The 21,643-nt window shown below is 49.5% G+C and overlaps 1 protein-coding gene and 1 non-coding gene across 2 annotated transcripts in view; one reads left to right on the forward strand and one right to left on the reverse strand.

Annotated features, from left to right (window-relative positions):
- Nucleotides 1-21,643, reverse strand: part of FBF1 (Fas binding factor 1) — a 64,488-nt gene that overhangs the window by 37,844 nt on the left and 5,001 nt on the right. Inside the window, exons 7-10 of the mRNA XM_060252106.1 lie at nt 21,532-21,612; nt 15,125-15,235; nt 11,771-11,924; nt 658-791 (exon numbers count right to left, since the gene is read on the reverse strand). Coding sequence (XP_060108089.1) covers nt 658-791; nt 11,771-11,924; nt 15,125-15,235; nt 21,532-21,612 — 480 coding nt within the window. The remainder of the gene's footprint in view (nt 1-657; nt 792-11,770; nt 11,925-15,124; nt 15,236-21,531; nt 21,613-21,643) is intronic.
- TRNAN-GUU (transfer RNA asparagine (anticodon GUU)) lies at nt 14,012-14,082 on the forward strand. Its single transcript has one exon. It is a non-coding gene; the product is annotated as a tRNA-Asn (tRNA).

Raw genomic sequence — 21,643 nt, forward strand, 5'->3', positions numbered from 1 at the left:
TCCTCCCCACTTCCTTCCCAGATTGCATGGCTCACTGCTGCTGCCCTGGTACTGATCCTGAGTGTGCCTGAGGGGCAGTATGGGGGCCCCCAGCCCCTGGTGCAGTTTTATCCAATCAGCTGATCAGCGGGGGGGGGGGGGCGGGGAGGTCGGCCTTTAGAGAGCCCGGGAGCGTGCGCTTCACCGCCATTCCTGGGCATTAAAATTTTGATGAAGGGATGAGGGAAGGAGGAGGCAAATAGGGATTTGCCTAGGGGGCGGGAGAGGCCAAATCTGGCGCTCTGCCCTGCCAGCGCCCTAGGCAAATGCCTAGTTTGCCTAATTGGTAGGCTGGCCCTGACTGAAGATAATCTGGAAATTTGCTAAGAAAATTGTACGGGAGTGTGGGGAAAAGAGAAATATCTGCCAAATTGGCTTGTGGACATCCCCACCCCTATAATTCAAGTAACTACAGCTAAGCATTTTGCATAAAACCAAGACCCACCAACCAACCACTGGTGATATCTAATGGTCCACTTCCTTCCAAGGACCAGCACCTCTCTCAGAGACCTAATTCCCATTGTGAGCATCCCTGAAGTTTCAGAAGGCACACAAAGTAACCCACTAGAATACTGTGTCTATGGAAGGGAAAGTATAGATGTCTCCAACCACACTTGCCTGCTTGCTTTTTGTATTTCTTATCCAGCTTGAATTCCTTGGGTTCTCCTCTGTTCAGTCGCTCTAGCAGCTTTGTAGATGTTCCTCGTCCCAGCAATTCATCCAGCATGGATCGAGCAGGACGAGGCTCCCCGCTGACAAAAAGAAAAACAGCGCAAAGTCCATAACATCAACCAAACCACAAAACTAATTGAGCAACTGGGTTCTCTAGGAAGAATGTGTTATTTTTTTCCATCATACTCAGGTTTAATATCATCTTTATAGCTATAGGGTTGGATTATTATACTGCTCAGCTAGGTGTAGAGCCTGCCTTCAGGACAAGGAGCCATCTCCTGAAAGTGGTAGTGGCTGGATGAGGGCAAAAAAAATTGAAGCATAAATCATGCAAAGCAGAGGTGCTGTTGGTGAATACTGGCTGTTACTGTGTCATGGGTGCTGGGGACCCTTCAGAGGAAGTTGAGTCTGATGAGGAAACTGTGCCCCTGCCACCTGCACCAGTGCCCCTGCCTCCTGCTGGAGAAGATCCCAGCCCCCCTGCCTCGCCCTCTCGGGTGGCTCGTGTGCGTGACCGCCTCCGGCAGGACCTCAGGGATCGGAGGAGGGCGGCACGCTCACAAGCAAGACGCTCCCTGAGCCCTGAGTTCTGAGAGGATTCTGGCCCTTCTAAGAGCAAGGATGCTTGAGTGGTAACAGGATCCTGGCTGCCTCCCTGAGCCAGCAATTAGCCCAAACGGGCAACAGCCAGCAGAGGGCTATATAGCTGTGGGCTTTGGGAGGAAGCTTTGTGGAAGCAACTAGTCATCTCCCTGACATTCTAGCATCCACTCCGGCTTGACTTTGGTTCCTGACTCCCTGACTTTGGCTTTGGACTTCTGGACTCCCTGACCTCGGCTTCTGGACCTCAGACCTGCGATACTCCTACAGTGATTCGGAGTTGGCGCCTCGGACCCTCCTGCTTACTGGCTACAGACCTCGGACTGCCTCTGGACTTTGCCTGACCTGGCCCCAGCCGTGACAGATTGCTTCCACCGACAAACACCCACTCCACAGGATGGATGCTGAAGCAAGTGAAACCACAGAACTACTGGCTGCGCTCCAAGCCCAGGTACAGCAGCTAACACAGGCAGTAGTGCACTTGCAGCAACAACCTGCGGCCAGTGCTCCAGCCAAGTGCCCAGTTCCCCCACCTGACAGATTTGGGGGTGCCGTGGAAGAATTTCCTGCCTTCCTAGCACAGTGTCGGCTGTACTTTGAACTGAGAGCACGGGACTTCCTCAATGACAAAACCAAGGTGTGTTTCGTCATCAGTCTGTTAAAGGGGCAGGCGGCCAAATGGGCCACACCCTTACTGGTCGCGTCCTCTCCCCTACTGACTGATTACCAGGGGTTTGAGGCCCACCTGTCTGCTGCTTTCTCAAACCCAGTCCAAGCAGCCACAGCTAACCGGAAGATCAGGGCACTGAAACAAGGCAACTCCTCGGTGGCTCAATATGCCACTGAATTCAAGCTCCTGACCCAGGACTTGGCGTGGAATGAGGCTGCCCAGATGGACCAGTTTACTGAGGGGTTGGCAGAGGAGGTCCTGGATGAACTGGCCAGGGTGGAGCAGCCACCCACGCTCCAAGAACTTATCACCCTCTGCCTCCGCATCGATGGCCGCCTGGAAAGTCGCCGCCAAGCCAAGACCAGAGGGCGCCAGCTCCCTGCGCCGTGCTACCTGGCTCCTCGCCCGTCCCCAGCTAGTACCAGCACCAAGGACGAGCCTATGCAGCTTGGAGCTGCTCGACCCCGCCTGACCCCAGAGGAAAAGACCAGACGCCGCACGCAGAATCTGTGCCTCTACTGCGGCACGGCAGGCCACTATGCCTCTGGCTGCCCTGCTAAGCATCGGATACCTGGACCTTCGCTGCCACCGCCGCCAAAAGGGCAGCCCCAGGCGTAAGTGGACCCCCCAGCCTGGGGCGACTAGCTGGGTCCTCCGAACAGCGGGCTGATACCCCAGGGCCATTCCTGCTACCAGTCAAACTCCGTCTGCCTGACGAACGCTGGCTGTTCGTGTATGCCATGCTGGACTCGGGAGCGGCCCACTGTTTTATAGATGCCGCCTTTGTGAAGCAGCACCAGATCCCTGTGCAGACAAAAGGGATTCCGTCGCTGGTGGAGGCTATTGACGGGCGCCTCCTCCGTTCTGGCCCCGTCACCCAGGAGACCTGTCCCATCACCTTCCACGTCCAGCAGCACCAAGAACAGCTGCGGTTTGATGTCGCCCGCATGCCTCGCTTCCCGCTGATTCTAGGCCTTTCCTGGCTGAAGCTGCACAACCCCATCGTGGACTGGGCCCAGCAGGAACTACGCTTCCGAGACCCATGCCCCCATCTGACTCCTCCCACCACTCTAGCAGCTGGCATCCCGAGTGGTGGTCCTCAGCTCCCTCAGAAGTATGTGGACTTTGCTGATGTCTTTGAAGAGACAGGAGCTGATCAGCTTCCCCCTCACCGGCCCTACGACTGTGCCATTGATTTGGTACCTGGGGCACCACTCCCGGTGGGGCGTCTGTACCCAATGTCGGAGCCGGAGTTGGCAGCTCTGCGAGACTTCCTGGACAAGAACCTGAAACGCGGATTCATCCGACCCTCAACCTCTCCCCTATCTGCTCCAGTGCTCTTCGTGAAGAAGAAAAGTGGGGAGCTCCGGCTGTGCAATGACTACCGGGCCCTGAACAAGATCACCATCCGCGACCGGTACCCTCTACCACTGATCCCTGAACTCTTGGATCGCCTAAAGGGGGCCCAAATCTACACCAAGCTGGACCTCCGTGGAGCGTACAATTTGGTGCGCATACGGCCCGGAGACGAATGGAAGACCGCGTTTGGGACCCGATACGGGCAGTACGAGCACCTGGTAATGCCCTTCGGACTGACCAATGCCCCCGCTGTCTTCCAGAGGTTCATGAATGACATATTCCGGGACCTGCTCGACCGCTTCGCGATCATATACCTGGATGACATCCTAATTTACTCCCGCAATCCTGCCCAGCACGCCGAGCACGTCCGCCAGGTCCTGCAGCGCCTACGAGCCCATGGTCTCTACGCCAAGCTGGAGAAGTGCGACTTCGACCTGCGCTCCGTCGAGTTCCTTGGGCACATCGTGTCACCGCAGGGGATCCTCATGGACCCGAAAAAAGTAGAAGCGGTCCTGACCTGGCAGGCTCCTCAGAATCGCAAAGACCTGCAGCGGTTCCTCGGTTTTGCCAACTACTATCGGCAATTCATCCCGGCCTACGCATCCCTGACCACACCCCTGACTCAACTACTCCGCCCCAAAGAACCCTTCCACTGGTCCCCAGAGGCCGATAACGCCTTCTCCACCCTGAAGACTCGCTTTGCCACCGGGCCACTCCTGAGATACCCCGACCCCCAGCTTCCCTTTACGGTGGAAGCTGATGCCTCCAACGTGGCCCTGGGAGCAGTGCTGTCCCAGCGCGAGGAGCCGTCCCAGCCACTACAGCCCTGCGCCTATTACTCGCGGCAGCTCACTGCTGCAGAGAGGAACTATACCATCTGGGAGAGGGAGTTGCTCGCGATCAAGGCGGCGTTTGAGGTTTGGCGACATTACCTCGAAGGGGCTCGCCACCCTGTTCAAGTGCTCACCGATCACCGGAACTTGGAACACCTCCAGACCACCCGCCGTCTCAACCAGCGCCAGATCCGGTGGTCCCTATTCTTCTCTCGCTTCGACTTCCGGATCTCCTACATCCCCCATACCCAGAACCGGAAAGCAGACGCGCTCTCCCGGAAACCGGAATACGCCCCTGCCTCAACTGAGACCGCGCCCGCTGCTCCAATCCTGCCGCCCTCAGTATTTGCAGCCACCTCCACTTCACCAGCACTCGTGGAGGACATTCGGGCTAGCCAGGCCAATGATCCCTGGGTCCAGCAACACCTCCAGGCTCTCCAAGATGACCCAACAGGGGAGTTCACGACTCGAGGCGGCCTCTTGCTACACCGCGAACGCCTCTATGTGCCGCCCGGGCCCTTGCGGGCAGAAGTGCTACGCCTGACCCATGACTCGTTACCCGCCGGGCACTTTGGACAGCATAAGACCACCCACTTGCTGACAAGGGAATTCTGGTGGCCACGAGTTCGCGCTGATGTTGCCCGCTATGTCAGCTCCTGTGACGTCTGCCGACGGGCCAAAGACATCCCAGCCAAACCCTCAGGGTTGCTGCAGCCCTTGCCCACATCTTCAGGACCCTGGGATACCATCTCGATGGACTTCATCACAGAACTTCCACGCTCCAAGGGTCAGACTTGTATCTGGGTGGTCGTCGACCTATTTACCAAGATGGCCCACTTTGTTCCGTGCCCGAAACTCCCCACAGCTCAGGAGACGGCCCAGCTTTACCTGCAACACATCTTTCGTCTGCATGGACTCCCAGCCCATCTGATCTCCGATCGGGGCCCTCAGTTCTCCTCTCGGTTCTGGCAAGCCCTCCATTCCAGCCTGGGTACTCGAGTGCACCTGTCCTCGGCCTACCACCCACAGACAGATGGCCAGACAGAGCGCACCAATGCCACGCTAGAGCAATATCTCCGCTGTTACACCTGTTACCAGCAGGATGACTGGACCACTCTATTGCCCCTAGCGGAGTTTGCATACAACAACGCGGTCCATTCATCCACCCAAATGACCCCGTTTGCTGCAACCTACGGGTACCACCCTCGGTTCTTCCCAGTGATCCTACCACCCACGAATGTCCCCGCCGTCGATGCCTACCTGCAAGAACTCCGTGCCAGCCAAGACTTGCTCCGAGAGCAGCTACAGCAAGCCAAGGAGGCATATAAACGGGCTGCGGACCGAAAGAGGCAAGAAGGCCCTCCAGTGCAGCCGGGGGATCAGGTGTGGCTCTCAACTCGCTACCTGCGCCGGCCTGGTCGGTCTCACAAGCTGGATGCACGGTTCATTGGACCCTACCCCGTCGTTGAACAAATAAACCCCGTCGCCTTCAGGCTCCAGTTGCCACCCCACCTCCGCATTCACCCCGTGTTTCATCGCTCCCTCCTTGTTCCGGCTGCACCCCCTGACCCAGCTCGGACTCCTTCCCCACCGCCGCCACCACCAGTGTTAAGAACATAAGAACATAAGAGAAGCCATGTTGGATCAGGCCAACGGCCCATCAAGTCCAACACTCTGTGTCACACAGTGGCAAAAAATGTTATATACACACATACACTGTGGCTAATAGCCACTGGTGGACCTGTGCTCCATACACTGTGGCTAATAGCCACTGATGGACCTGTGCTCCATATTTTTATCTAAACCCCTCTTGAAGGTGGCTATACTTGTGGCCGCCACCACCTCCTGTGGCAGTGAATTCCACATGTTAATCACCCTTTGGGTGAAGAAGTACTTCCTTTTATCCGTCTTAACCTGTCTGCTCAGCAATTTCATCGAATGCCCACGAGTTCTTGTATTGTGAGAAAGGGAGAAAAGTACTTCTTTCTCTACTTTCTCCATTCCATGCATTATCTTGTAAACCTCTATCATGTCACCCCGCAGTCGACGTTTCTCCAAGCTAAAGAGTCCCAAGCGTTTCAACCTTTCTTCATAGGGAAAGTGCTCCAGCCCTTTAATCATTCTAGTTGCCCTTCTCTGCACCTTCTCTAAAGCTATAATATCCTTTCTGAGGTGCGGCGACCAGAACTGCACACAGTACTCCAAATGAGACCGCACCATCGATTTATACAGGGGCATTATGATACTGGCTGATTTGTTTTCAATTCCCTTCCTAATAATTCCCAGCATGGCATTGGCCTTTTTTATTGCAAACGCACACTGTCTTGACACTTTCAGTGAGTTATCTATCATGACCCCAAGATCTCTCTCTTGATCAGTCTCTGCCAGTTCACACCCCATCAACTTGTATTTGTAGCTGGGATTCTTAGCCCCAATGTGCATTACTTTGCACTTGGCCACATTGAACCGCATCTGCCACGTTGACGCCCACTCACCCAGCCTCAACAGATCCCTTTGGAGTTCCTCACAATCCTCTCTGGTTCTCACCACCCTGAACAATTTAGTGTCATCCGCAAACTTGGCCACTTCACTGCTCACTCCGAACTCTAAATCATTTATGAACAAGTTAAAAAGCATGGGACCCAGTACCGAGCCCTGCGGCACTCCACTGCTTACCGTCCTCCACTGCGAAGACTGCCCATTTATACTCACTCTCTGCTTCCTATTACTCAGCCAGTTTTTGATCCACAAGAGGACCTGTCCTTTTACTCCATGATTCTCAAGCTTTCTAAGGAGCCTTTGATGAGGAACTTTATCAAAAGCTTTCTGGAAGTCAAGGTAAACAACATCTATCGGGTCTCCTTTGTCCACATGTTTGTTCACCCCCTCAAAGAAATGCAACAGGTTAGTGAGGCAAGATCTTCCCTTGCAGAACCCATGCTGAGTCTTCCTCAATAACCCGTGTTCATCAATGTGCCTACTCATTCTGTCCTTGATAATGGTTTCTACCAACTTTCCCGGTATTGAAGTCAGACTGACTGGCCTGTAGTTTCCCGGATCTCCTCTGGAACCTTTTTTAAAGATGGGGGTGACATTTGCTACCTTCCAGTCCTCAGGAATGGAGGCAGATTTCAATGAAAGATTACAGATTTTTGTTAGAAGATCCACAAGTTCAACTTTGAGTTCCTTCAGAACTCTCGGATGTATGCCATCCGGACCCGGTGACTTATTAGTTTTTAATTTGTCTATCAGTTGTAGGACCTCCTCATTTGTCACCTCAATCTGACTCAGGTCTTTCAACACCCCTTCCAAAATTAGTGGTTCTGGGGCGGGCAAAAAGTTCTCGTCTTCTACAGTGAAGACGGAGGCAAAAAATTCATTTAGCTTTTCAGCCATTTCCCTATCCTCCTTCAGTAATCCTTTTACCCCATGGTCATCCAAGGGCCCCACTGCCTCCCTGGCTGGTTTCCTACTTCTAATATATTTGAAGAAAGTTTTATTGTTGGTCTTTATGTTTTTTGCAATATGCTCCTCATAGTCCCTTTTTGCCTGCCTGATCACAGTCTTGCATTTGATTTGCCACAGCCTGTGTTCCCTTTTACTAATCTCACTTGGACTGGTTTTCCACCGCTTAAAGGAGTCCTTCTTACCTTTTACAGCTTCCATTACTTTGGTGTTGGTGGATGACGAGGAAGAATATGAGGTGCGCCAGATCCTGGACTCCCGGTACCATCGTGGAGGCCTCCAGTACCTGGTGGACTGGGAGGGATACGGCCCAGAAGACCGGTCTTGGGAGCCCGAGGACAATCTTCATGCCCCGGACTTGGTGCACCAGTTCCACAGCGACCACCCCGACCTTCCAGGTCCCTCGACGGAGGGGGGCCCTGGGGGGGGGGATAGTGTCATGGGTGCTGGGGACCCTTCAGAGGAAGTTGAGTCTGATGAGGAAACTGTGCCCCTGCCACCTGCACCAGTGCCCCTGCCTCCTGCTGGAGAAGATCCCAGCCCCCCTGCCTCGCCCTCTCGGGTGGCTCGTGTGCGTGACCGCCTCCGGCAGGACCTCAGGGATCGGAGGAGGGCGGCACGCTCACAAGCAAGACGCTCCCTGAGCCCTGAGTTCTGAGAGGATTCTGGCCCTTCTAAGAGCAAGGATGCTTGAGTGGTAACAGGATCCTGGCTGCCTCCCTGAGCCAGCAATTAGCCCAAACGGGCAACAGCCAGCAGAGGGCTATATAGCTGTGGGCTTTGGGAGGAAGCTTTGTGGAAGCAACTAGTCATCTCCCTGACATTCTAGCATCCACTCCGGCTTGACTTTGGTTCCTGACTCCCTGACTTTGGCTTTGGACTTCTGGACTCCCTGACCTCGGCTTCTGGACCTCAGACCTGCGATACTCCTACAGTGATTCGGAGTTGGCGCCTCGGACCCTCCTGCTTACTGGCTACAGACCTCGGACTGCCTCTGGACTTTGCCTGACCCGGCCCCAGCCGTGACATACTGCATATAGTCAGGGAGATACACACACACGACCCACTTTCAAAATTGGCTGAGATTCACACTAAAATAATGGAGTGCAAGGAAGGAAACCTGTTTCTTGTTCCTGTGCTGAAGAAGCTGCAGGCTTAGGTTTTACGTCCTAAGCTCTGCTCACGGCCTGAGTTCGATCCCCGGCGGAAGCTGGGTTTTCAGGTAGCTGGCTTGAAGTTGACTCAGTCTTCCATCCTTCCGAGGTCGGTAAAATGAGTACCCAGCTTGCTGGGTGGAAATTTTAGATGACTGGGGAAGGCAATAGCAAACCACCCCATAAAAAGTCTGCTGTGAAAACGGTGTGAAAGCAACATCACCCCAGAGTTGGAAACAATTGGCGCTTGCACAGGGGACCTTTCCTTTCCTATACTTAAGAGCCCCGTGGCGCAGAGTGTTAAACCTGCAGTACTGCAGTCCTAAGCTTTGCTCACAACCTGAGTTTGATCCCCGGCGGAAGCTGGGTTTTCAGGTAGCCGGCTCGAGGTTGACTCAGCCTTCCATCCTTCCAAGGTCGGTAAAATGAGTACTCAGCTTGCTGGGGGGAAAGTGTAGATGACTGGGGAAGGCAATGGCAAACCACCTCGTAAAAAAAAAAAAGTCTGCAGTGAAACTGTTGTGAAAGCAATGTCATCCCAGAAACGACTGGTGCACAGGGGACTTTTCCTTTCTAAGGAATCCAGCTCAGCTAGGAAGAGGTCCATACAAGCAGCTATAATGAATGTTTGATAAAGAGATGCCTCTAGCAGCTTGAAAGGAATGCAGAGAATCCACAGAACGAGTGAAAGCAGAAATAAAGTATGCTGAATCTGGGCTGGTGAATGAGCAAACTCAAGCCATAAAGATTAGGACTTTTTTCTGGAGAAACAGGTACCAGTACTCTCAAGAGGGGAAATGAGGGAGAAACGCACTGGCACCCCTCATGAACTTTTAACTTTGTTTCCACCAAGAGATTGTGGAACTTCATTCCGCCGTGTTCCCCCAGAAAAAAAAAAGCCCTGGTAAAGATCATGCCAAGCATTCAGTATCACGAGCAAGCCCAATACAAAGAGTCAAATATTCCAAGCACCCCCACGCGGTGCAATGTGCTCCACTCAAAAAGGAGCAGCCAGAGAGGAAGAGCAGAGGCTAAAACAGGGGCTGTAGCTACCTATGCAAGGTAGTCCAGCACAGATCCAGTTTCCAAAGCAGGGAGCTGAGCATCTAGACAGCAGTAATGGAAAAAATGTAATTCAAAGTTGAGACACAGAGTACACTTCCAAAACAGGAACCTACATAAGTACACAAAAGGTGGTTGAGAGAATTGGGACCAGAATCCACCACACTTCTGACAGGCTCCAAACCACCTTGGTTTTAGGATAAGAGGGCCTGTCAAGTATGCCACCTGATCGGCTGAAGAAGGGAAGAAGGAACAACTCCCAAGTCCTGGAAATATTTCCAAATAAAGAAATGGAGCAGCATTATAGCGGCTTGTATGGACCTCTCTAGGCAGAGTGAGGGTGGTTGTGGAAGCTGCCTAGGTTTCATAGATGAAATATAGCTTTGATGGACGATTCATATAGTCTACCAGTGCCGTTATAAGCAGAGTTACACCCTTTCAAGTCCACTGACTTCATGCTAATGCAGTGGTAACGTTCAGTAAAAAACAGCATGAAGCTAAATTCATTCCCCTCTGTCCACAAGCAGGTCTTCCCTTTAGATGAGAGCCCCTATGGCTGCGTTGTGTATGAAAAACGGTCACAAAAAATAATGACAAGCACTTTCATAACCGAAGTTACTGATTATTTACTGAAACTGGGCAGAACAAGAAGACTGGGCCCTTCTGCTCTTGTGCCGTCCAGTCATCATGCAAGTTTTCAAGAAGCCTACCCAGACAACTGCAGTTTCTCAGGTGTAGGAAGTTGGTCATTACAGCCCTTTATCACACTGTGACTAAAATCACATTGTATAATGCAAATAATAACATGAACTCATTCACTTTCATTTATCCCAAATGGGAAAAAAACAGGTTGCTTACCTGTAACTGATGGTCTTCAAGTGGTCATCTGTGCAGTCCCACACTTGGGTTCTGTGCTCACGCAGAAGATCACTTTGTTTTGTTTTTTTCCGCCGAGGTGAACTTCTGTGTGAGCGCAGAACCCCAAGTGTGGGACTGCACAGAGACCACAAAGAAGATCCACCGGTTAGATTCAGAGAGCGGTGGTGACAAGGATTCCAGACCCATCCCTTGTTCCTCTCCCACCCCACTCCAGCAGTCCTTTCTGACCCTGAGACAATTGATTCCCGGGACTGTAGGTTGTTCTGGTCTCAGGCTTCCTAGCCTGCTGATCTCCTTGACAGCAAGTACTTATGCTGCCAACTATGGCTTGGCAAGGCCTGGAGCACAAATTAGCATTCTGAAGGCAGCTTCTGGAGTTCAGCTGGCTACATTCTAACAGGGCCAAAATTCTGCAGAGGACTCAGTCGGTTGAAATAACGGTCTAGCTCACTTGATGGAGCCTGGGCTGCTAGCTTGGCACTGTGCCTTCTTTTGGATGCCTCTGTGCAAGCCCGCTGCCTCCACTGTCCCTGACGGGTGTGGGAGCATAGAGATCCAAGCCCAGATTCAGCATGGCTGATGGGCAGCGGTCCCAGGAACTGGGAAGCAGCAGGAGCCTCTAGTGGTGGAGCCTCAAGGGCAGTTCCCTGTTCCTCAGGCTCTTCTTCTGATAATCTGGAGCCATGCAGGTCAGTGGAGGTCATGACTAACAGTCACGCAGGTCAGCGGAGCGTGCTGGGGAGGGGGAAGGGGGTGACACTGCCCTCGCCTCCCTCTTCCACCATTAGTGGAGCTGTGCTGGCTGAAGAGGCAGGGTGGTTTTGTCCCCTTACCTCTTGACACTGCAGTTTTCAGCCCAAGCTGTCTGGAATCAGCTTTTTCAGAGTTGGAAAGGATTGCTGAGGGGAGTGGAGCAAAGAAAAGATGTGTGTCTGTCAGTGCCTTCCGCTGACGCATCACTGGATCCAACGTAACATTTTGTCCAGTTCAGTGCTATGAACTAACCCTCTGCATTTTGGTGAGTGGAGATTGCTTACTTGTCACCCTTTCTGCCAGCTTTCAACTCAGCCCTGAAGCTGTCACCTAGCCCCAGAGTATCCATGAGGCCGTTCCCATCATCCTCAAACTTCAGCTCCTCCCTCTTCTGTTCAGCGACAGCAGCGTGGCCAGGTGTGGCAGGCAAAGATACTCCTGTTAAATGGAATCGAGAGGATTTGTTACACTGAGCTGTGTCGGGCTTTACAGCAGTCGACCAACTTTTATGGACCACCCTACCAATTTCAAAACGTTCAGCATCAGATGATCATGAAAGTTATTGTATGGGAAGTTTCTCTTTTGGGCATTTATAATTTATTTTCAATATAAGGAAACTTGGCTTTTTGATTTTAATGGTGTAAACAAACATCCAAAGCTGGTTGCTTTTCTATATCCCAGCACACACAGGATAAGAACATAAGAACATAAGAGAAGCCATGTTGGATCAGGCCAATGGCCCATCCAGTCCAACACTCTGTGTCACACAGTGCCAAAAAAAATTTATATATATACACACACACACACACACACACTGTGGCTAATAGCCACTGATGGACCTCTGCTCCATATTTTTACCTAAACCCCTCTTGAAGGTGGCTATGCTTGTGGCCGCCACCACCTCCTGTGGCAGTGAATTCTACATGTTAATCACCCTTTGGGTGAAGAAGTACTTCCTTTTATCCATTTTAACCTGTCTGCTCAGCAATCTCATCAAATGCCCATGAGTTCTTGTATTGTGAGAAAGGGAGAAAAGTACTTCTTTCTCTACTTTCTCCATAATCTTGTAAACCTCTATCATGTCACCCCGCAGTCGACGTTTCTCCAAGCTAAAGAGTCCCAAGCGTTTCAACCTTTATTCATAGGGAAAGTGTTCCAGCCCTTTAATCATTCTAGTTGCCCTTTTCTGGACTTTCTCCAATGCTATAATATCCTTTTTGAGGTGCGGCGACCAGAACTGCACACAGTACTCCAAATGAGACTGCACCATCGATTTATACAGGGGCATTATGATACTGGCTGATTTGTTTTCAATTCCCTTCCTAATAATTCCCAGCATGGCGTTGGCCCTTTTTATTGCAAACGCACACGGTCTTGACATTTTCAGTGAGTTATCTACCATGACCCCAAGATCTGTCTCTTGGTCAGTCTCTGCCAGTTCACACCCCATCAACTTGTATTTGTAGCTGGGATTCTTGGCCCCAATGTGCATTACTTTGCACTTGGCCACATTGAACCGCATCTGCCACGTTGACGCCCACTCACCCAGCCTCAACAGATCCCTTTGGAGTTCCTCACAATCCTCTCTGGTTCTCACCACCCTGAACAATTTAGTGTCATCCGCAAACTTGGCCACTTCACTGCTCACTCCAAACTCTAAACTCTAAACAAGATACTGGGTTTATGATAATCATCTAATTGAGCTATTGGATACAGAAGTGTGGTCTTCAGTTACAGTTGATTTTTATACTTCTAAATGTCAAAGAAACCATTCGTTATCATGATGGGAAATTACATGTTATATTCTGTGGCATGACTTATGTATTTTTAAAATGTCTAGCCTTGTATTTGAACCTGTATTAAAAATTGAAAAAACACAAGAGAAGTATACTATAAAAAGGCACACAAAATCTTAAAATGTGCTAACAGCAGAAAATGGAGCACTGTGTACTAGCAAGTTGTACATTCACAGCTATACAGCTTTCTAGATCCTCAGAGAATGCTGGGAGCATTCAGTAACTAGAACAAAAGAGGCATTTGTTACATGATAGAGTGGCACATAACACAAGGTTCTTTACCAGTTTCTTTAGCATCCTTGCTATTATAACTCTACTATCAGGTTTCTCAATACATTCTACTTCAGCTTGATATATAGGAGCTCTGTTAGTTGAATCTCACAGCTGACTGTATCTTATTCTAAATGTATTAATTCTTTTAAAGAATCTATATAGCACTTTTGGGTGTACACCGTTGATTTAAATATTCTTCTCATTTATCCTCGTCACAAACCTGTAAGCCAAGTCCATAGAGGAAACACTGCTTTGCCAAGACCACACTGTTTCACGGCTGAGCAGAAATACAGGATTTAAAAAGTGCTAAGCCCCACACATTGCATAATTATACTGGACAATATATATATCACCTGATGAAAAATTCTTGGGCTAGTGATATTGACATAAGTGATGATTATTAAAAACACCTGTGCTAAAGACATATTAAAAAGAATCCATCACAAACAGGGGGAGGGACAGTGGCTCAGTGGTAGAGCATCTGCTTGTTAAGCAGAAGGTCCCAGGTTCAATCCCTGGCATCTCCAACAAAGGGTCCAGGCAAGTAGGCGTGAAAAACCTCAGTTTGAGACCCTGGAGAGCCGCTGCCAGTCCGAGAAGACAATACTGACTTTTATGGACCAAAGGTCTGATTCAGTAGAAGGCAGCTTCATATGTTCATATGTTCAAACAAGACAGGCATCCAGCACATTGTCCTGTTCCAAAGTGTGTCTTTGTTCAAAGAATCCAGGATAGAAAACCATCAAATGGATTTTCAAGAAGTGACTTCCATTCCACACCCCCTCCTCCTGTTCAGTATAATTATACAACATGGTGCTTCTTTGTACTTTTAAAATTCCAGTTCAACAGACTGTGTTTCTCTTTAGGGATATCGGATGCCTTTGATAACATTCTTTTCACTGTTGATTTCTCTTCAAAGGCTGGAATAACAGACTGAGTCCCACAGACTGTGAGCTAAAAGCATTAACAGATGCAAATCTTTCCAGTTTCCCTTTCTGCCAGCAGACCTATAAAACCTCAGAAAAGCTGATGCTGGAGATTATGGGAGCTGCACTAACAAAGCACCATGGGATATTATGGCCCGCAGGCAAAATTGCCCCTGCTTATTCTTCTGGTGGAGCTTCTGCAGCTGCAAGAAACTCAACTGACTGAAAAAGGAAACTCGAAGCAGATTTCCCCAGTTGTCACACCTCACCGTTATCCACTGTGGCATTTTGTCAGTGCAAATCCTGTGAGTCTCAGCAACAGCCTTTTGAAGATCTTAAGGCTTCTGGGAGAAGCAGGAAAGATTAGTGTCTGCAAGCACCATGGTGCTTGTGGTTCATGAGATCCAACCCCCACAATAACTGGTCTAAGACTCTGAAATCATATCCAATTCCCTGATCTGGGGGGGAAGTGCTGGATTAACACAGAAAACAAAAATAGCGCCATATCCACATGCATAAATAGACAAAGACTTGACAACACATTTATCTGCACAAACAAAAGAGGAATAACTCTTAATTAAGTCTTCATACTACACATTCCACAGGAGCCAAACAAGTCTGAAGTGATGCAACTCTGGTTTACCTTTCTCTTTAGATATTCCAGCATTAGTCTCTGGAGTACTTTTGGTAGCAGATATCTTCACCATGTCCTCTTCCCCATTGGACAATAGGCCTGCCAAAGGGTCATCCACATCTAGAAGACATACCGCGGAAAGCCATGACAGTATAGTTACCAAACAACTGACCAAGAGCAAAATACAGCCAGAACTTTCATCGTGGGCATTTGATGAAATTGCGGAGCAGACAGGTTAAAACGGATAAAAGGAAGTACTTCTTCACCCAAAGGGTGATTAACATGTGGAATTCACTGCCACAGGAGGTGGTGGCGGCCACAAGCATAGCCACCTTCAAGAGGGGTTTAGATAAAAATATGGAGAAGAGGTCCATCAGTGGCTATTAGCCACAGTGTGTGTGTGTGTGTGTGTGTGTGTATATAATTTTTTTTTGCCACTGTGTGACACAGAGTGTTGGACTGGATGGGCCATTGGCCTGATCTAACATGGCTTCTCTTATGTTCTTATGTGACACAGAGTGTTGGACTGGATGGGCCATTGGCCTGATCTAACATGGCTTCTCTTATGTTCTTATGTTCAAGAACTGGAAGAAAGGGCTTAACAGTCAAAATATCAAACTCTGCAGTCCACGCTCATATCCCACTCTGTCTCTCCGATGCCCCGGGTCTTACTATAATAATGCCTATTCATATAATTTCAGTTGATCTGTCATGGACTCAACACAGGACTAAGGAACGTCACAGAGGACTATTCTTGGCACAATAAACACACAGTGTCCCATTAACACATGTGATCCCAGTCTTTTTTTCCGCAAGGCACTGCTTCTGCTGAGAGGACAGTATACTTTCCCAGCACTCAATCTACAACATTATCATAGAGAAATACCATACCTGCTCTGCCCCACAGAAGCATGGACAAGGCATCTTTCCCAGCAGTAATATTATCCCCTTATTCCATGCAACAGCCTAGTAAAGAGATACTGCCGTACAGCTGGATCTGGGCTGGAACTAGGATGGCAGCACCGATAAAATCTGCATCCAACTGTTCTCAAATGAGTTTTAAGATGCAGGGTAATAAGGCTGATTCCCACCACTTGTTCAGGGAGGCAGGACTAAACTCTTCAACTTCCTGTTTCCTGGGCAGGAGTCGCTCTGGCTCAGTTTGGTTACTTCATGAGCTAACGAACCCAGGAACAGGAAGGAACAGAACAGAAATGAAATGACAACCAGCATAATAGATGCTAACTGTAGGTGAGAGAGAAGGGATACGACTGGGATTAAGAAGGATTAGCACCAACAGGCATCTTCCCCCGCAACTTGATCAAATAGGATTGGTCAGACTCAGGATCCCATTTTTTGTAGACATTTGTCTGTTCTTTCTGGGGTTTTTTAAAATTTCTTTTGTTTCTGGGTGGGACAAGATGCCCTCCTAACCTCAGAGCAGAAGGAACCCGCAGTGAGTATCCAAGGTGTTCTTGCTCTAAGGAGGGAGGCATCTTGGAGAGCAACTTCCAATAGCAGCGGCCCAGTGATGGGTGGGAATTGATGGTCTTTCACCATATCCTACAGCTTTCTATGCCCGAAGGTGACATCAGCTGAGAATAAATTTGTAGTGTCAGAAGTTTGCAGCGTCAGATGAAGACTGAAGACCATGTTGCCGTCTTGCACGTTTCATCTACTGAGGCTCGATGGTCGAAGGCTATGGCAGTGGCTGCACTTCTCACTGGGTGAACCATGATCCCTGCTGGAACTGGAACGCTGCTTGCCTTGTAGGCATGGGAGATGCACCGGCATAGCTGATGGCCAATCTGGACATCATCTAGTGTAGCTGATGGCCATTAACAAAATGAAAAGAGAGTCCGTCTTTCCGATGGATTCTGTATGCTGTGGGTAAGTTCTGAGGATTCCCCGCAGAGAGGAGTGCCACTCTTCCTCCTTAGGGTGGCTAGGATGCAGGCAGAAGGAAGGAAGGAGAATCTCCTGACTCCTGTGAAAAGTTTTACCAGGGCAATAAAGGTAGGATCCAGCCTGAGCACCACCTTGTCCTTGTGGAAGACACATAGGCCTTTTCTGGCTGACAAGGCTCTCAGTTTCATCACCCTTCTAGCTGAAATCACTGCCCAGAGAAAGCCATTTTAGGGGGAACCTTCCTTAAGAACTTAAGGGGAGGGACAGTGGCTCAGTGGTAGAGCATCTGCTTGGGAAGCAGAAGGTCCCAGGTTCAATCCCCGGCATCTCCGAAAAAGGGTCCAGGCAAATAGGTGTGAAAAACCTCAGCTTGGGACCCTGGAGAGCCGCTGCCAGTCTGAGAAGACAATACTGACTTTGATGGACCAAGGGTCTGATTCAGTAGAAGGCAGCTTCATATGTTCATGGGGAGGGACAGTGGCTCAGTGGTAGAGCACCTGCTTGGGAAGCAGAAGGTCCCAGGTTCAATCCCTGGTATCTCCAAAAAAGGGTCCAGGCAAGTAGGTGTGAAAAACCTCAGCTTGGGACCCTGGAGAGCCGCTGCCAGTCTGAGAAGACAATACTGACTTTGATGGACCAAGGGTCTGATTCAGTATAAGGCAGCTTCATATGTTCATATTAGGGGAGGGACGGTGGCTCAGTGGTAGAGCATCTGCTTGGGAAGCAGAAGGTCCCAGGTTCAATCCCCGGCATCTCCAAAAAAGGGTCCAGGCAAATAGGTGTGAAAAACCTCAGCTTGGGACCCTGGAGAGCCGCTGCCAGTCTGAGAAGACAATACTGACTTTGATGGACCAAGGGTCTGATTCAGTAGAAGGCAGCTTCATATGTTCATGGGGAGGGACAGTGGCTCAGTGGTAGAGCACCTGCTTGGGAAGCAGAAGGTCCCAGGTTCAATCCCCGGCATCTCCACTAAAAAAGGGTCCAGGCAAATAGGTGTGAAAAACCTCAGCTTGAGACCCTGGAGAGCCGCTGCCAGTCTGAGAAGACAATACTGACTTTGATGGACCAGGGGTCTGATTCGGTATAAGGCAGCTTCATATGTTCATATATATGTTCAAAAGCAGGATCAGCAAGAACCTAAAGAACGATATACAGTCTCCATGAATGCAATCTGTGGGCCACAGTAGGGTTGATCTGCGCACCCTCTTGGAGAAAGAAGGGTATAGACTAAAATAAATAAACGATTGCCATCTTCAAGTACTTTAAGGGCTGACATATAGAGGATGGAGCAGAGTTGTATTCTGTTGCCCCGGAGCGTTGGACCAGAACCAATGGGTTGAAATTAAATCAAAAGACTTTTTGGCTAATCATTAGGAAGAACTTCCTGACAGACAGAGCAGCTCCTCAGCGGAACAGGCTTCCTTGGGAGGTGGTGGCTTCTCCTTCCTTGGAGGTTTTCAAACACAGCCTAGATGGCCACCTGACAGCAATGCTCATTCTGTGAACTTAGGCAGATCATGAGAAGGAGGGCAGGAAAGGTTGCACCAGAGCTTAGTTCTCATGGCCCTTTCTTACATGCCTAGGAAAATGCTGGGGATAAGGAATCAATTTTTCTCCAGGCCAATTTGGCTAGGGATCCTGGAAGGTTGTTTTTTTTTTTTGGCCATCTTCTGGTCATTGGTGGTGGGGGAAGGTATTTGTGAATTTCCTGCATTCTGTGGGGGTTGGATTAGATGACCCTGAAGGTCCCTTCCAACCCTATGATTATATGGATCAAAAAGTCTTCATGTGGAAGTGACCAGTTCACATACTTCAGGTTGAGAATGGCTCTCCGATCCCCATTTCTCTTGGGCACCAAGAAAAATATGGAGTAAGCTCCTAAGCAATGATCACAGGTGGGAATTGGCTCTACCCATACCTTAGGTAGGTGTCTTTAAAAAGAGAGAGAGAGACCTGGGAGACTGAAGATTTGGGAAAACTGCAAAACTTTATTTATTTATTTTTTATTTATTTATTTAAGATTTATATCCCGCCCTTCCCACAAGTGGCTCAGGGCGGCTTCCAATAGTAGATCCATCAAAATTACACATATAAAGGGATCCATATTTAAAACAGATAAAACAGATAAAACAGATAAAACCCTAGTGGATGGCTTGCAGAACCCATTATTCCATTATTCCATAATTATTCCATTATTATGGAATAATAGGCAGACTGGATGGCTTGCAGAACCCAGCGGTCCCACAGAGGTTGAATTCCTGAAGCCAGCCACTCACAGAGATGTCTCTGGCATCATGGTTTCCTTGCTTGACCAGCTGGTCAGGCCTGTTGTACTTGTAGGACTGAAACTGGGATGATATACCGGTATTGGGGGGGGGGGGCTCTTAAAAGGAGCTTCAGGTGCTTAACCGCTGGGCCCTCCTTTGGTCTGGTCTAATTTGGAATAAGGTGTGATAGAAACAAAAGGAGTGAGAGGGAAAGGATTTTGTATCATCCCTCCACAGACTCTTGGGCATCTCTAGTTTCCACCAGGATCTTGTCAAGACAGTCCCCCAAATAGCCTTCCACCCCGGACTATTGCTATGGACTTGAATGGGGATCCACTTGCCATGTGAGAAGCCATCATGTGCATCTGGCCATAAAACAGCTGCCATGGAGCAGGATTCAAAGTGGAGGGAGGTGTCCGGTAGGAAGGTGACCACCTTGAGAAAGTGGCTGGCATCTTCTAATGCTCTGGGAATGAGCTGGACCAGCTTCAGGGCCCACACAATGGCTGCTCTAGAAATGAAGGCAGAGTTAGCTGCTGACCTGATGATCAATGCAATGAGACCTTATGGGACTCTAGCAGTGCACAATCTGCTTTTCTGTCCAATCCATCCTTTATGGATACGACGCCAGCTTCTGAGACCAGGCCTGTGGATTGTAGCACTGCTACTAGAGAAACTTTCAATACCACCATAGATGGCACGGGAAGCCAAGGAATTAAGCTTTTGGTAGCATTTGGAAACTGCTTGTTAGATATAGGCTTGGTCCACTCTCCCTTCATCAGGAAAGGGAAACAAACATCTCTGAAGAAGAAGCCCTGGAAAGATATTCCTTGTTCTCCCTGGGACCTGGATTCACTCCCTGAAGATTCCTCTCCAGGGACAGGGATTCCTGAGAGGCTTGGGTCAGGATGGCTTTGGATAAGAAGTCATCCACATTGAACAGGCGCATGGGTTGGTCAGCAACTGGGGGCGCCTTCTCTTCCACTTCCCACTCTGGTTACGACTGTGATGAGAGTCTGCTCTGGAGCCTGGCAGGGGTAGCGGTGGTGGACCACAGAGACCAAGGGTTCTAATAAGATGAAGCTTGCCCCTCCCTACACCGAAACCTCTGCTTGTGGGCAGGCACGAGAGACCTTGCTTTGGAGCGCTTTGATCCCTGGGATGGAGTGGAAGAGGATTGCTTTCACATGCCTCGCAGCTCCTCTTTTGCAGTTCTCTTTAAAAGATTCCATAATCTCAGCAGAGCAAGGATTCCACTCACCCACAACCTCAGAAGGGAGGGGGGGAGACGGCACCTTACCCCCTGAAGATCCACTCTGGTGGCCAAGGAGTTCCTCTGGTTCAGCGGAAGGTCCAACGGCTGACCCTGGCATGCCATCATAGTCCTTTAGGGGCTGAACTCGAAGCTAAGAGAACCAGGGGGTATCCATCATGGCCTCCAGGGTCTCAACTGGCAACTGAGAAAGGTATTTGTGCATGAGGAGCCATTTTCATTTTGCTTTGGGCTCTAGCAGCCTTCCTAGGCTGCTCTGGGCTAGACTCAGCAGGGGGGCTCTCTTCACAACAGACAGAAGGAAGGAGGAGAGTGTCTCCATCATTTTCAGAGGTAAATTCATCTCTTTTACATCTCTTCAGAGCCTCTGAGGTGCACCTTCGGAGCAGCATAGAGATGTTCCCAAAAGGAAGGCACGGAGGGAGCAGAGAAAAAAAAATGCAAAGACAAAAGAAGCAGCAGAGCCAAGATAAGGTGTAAAAAGAAGGTGGGAAGAGAAAGAGGGACTGGATGGAAAGTTAGGAAACTCTCCCTCACTCTAGGAGAAGAGCAAGAGAAAGGCAAGTAAAAAAGAGCAAGGAGCTTTGTTCCAAAGCTGCACTCCCTAACAAGTCATGAAGCAAACCGAGCCAGGGTGACTTCCACCCAGGAGACAGGAAGTTGAAGAATTTAGTCCTGCCTCCCTGAACAATTGGTGGAAATCATCCATTCCAAGACGCCCTCCTCCTTAGAGCGAGAAGTTCATTACTGTATTCAGTAAAGCATATTTTTCCTTAACAACCATCAATAGTTTCTATGATTGATGGATATACAGAGAACAAAATGAAACAAAACCCTGCGATAGTTCAACATTGGGTCAGTTAACTTCATGTTCATTGTGCATAAACATTTCGCAAGCTAACCTTTCTTCTACCAGATTTCTAAAATGCACTTGACACATACAAAGACCACCGTCGATTAGATCCTACCTTCAAAGGACAACTTCTGTTTCAGTTGTTTGGACATGGCAGGAGCCGTACTTGGTTTCTTATCCATTCCACGTTCAGAATCTGTTGTACATTACAAACAGTCATGGTAACT

Source organism: Heteronotia binoei, chromosome 13, assembly GCF_032191835.1.
Source record: "Heteronotia binoei isolate CCM8104 ecotype False Entrance Well chromosome 13, APGP_CSIRO_Hbin_v1, whole genome shotgun sequence".
NCBI classification, from domain to species: Eukaryota; Metazoa; Chordata; class Lepidosauria; order Squamata; family Gekkonidae; genus Heteronotia; species Heteronotia binoei.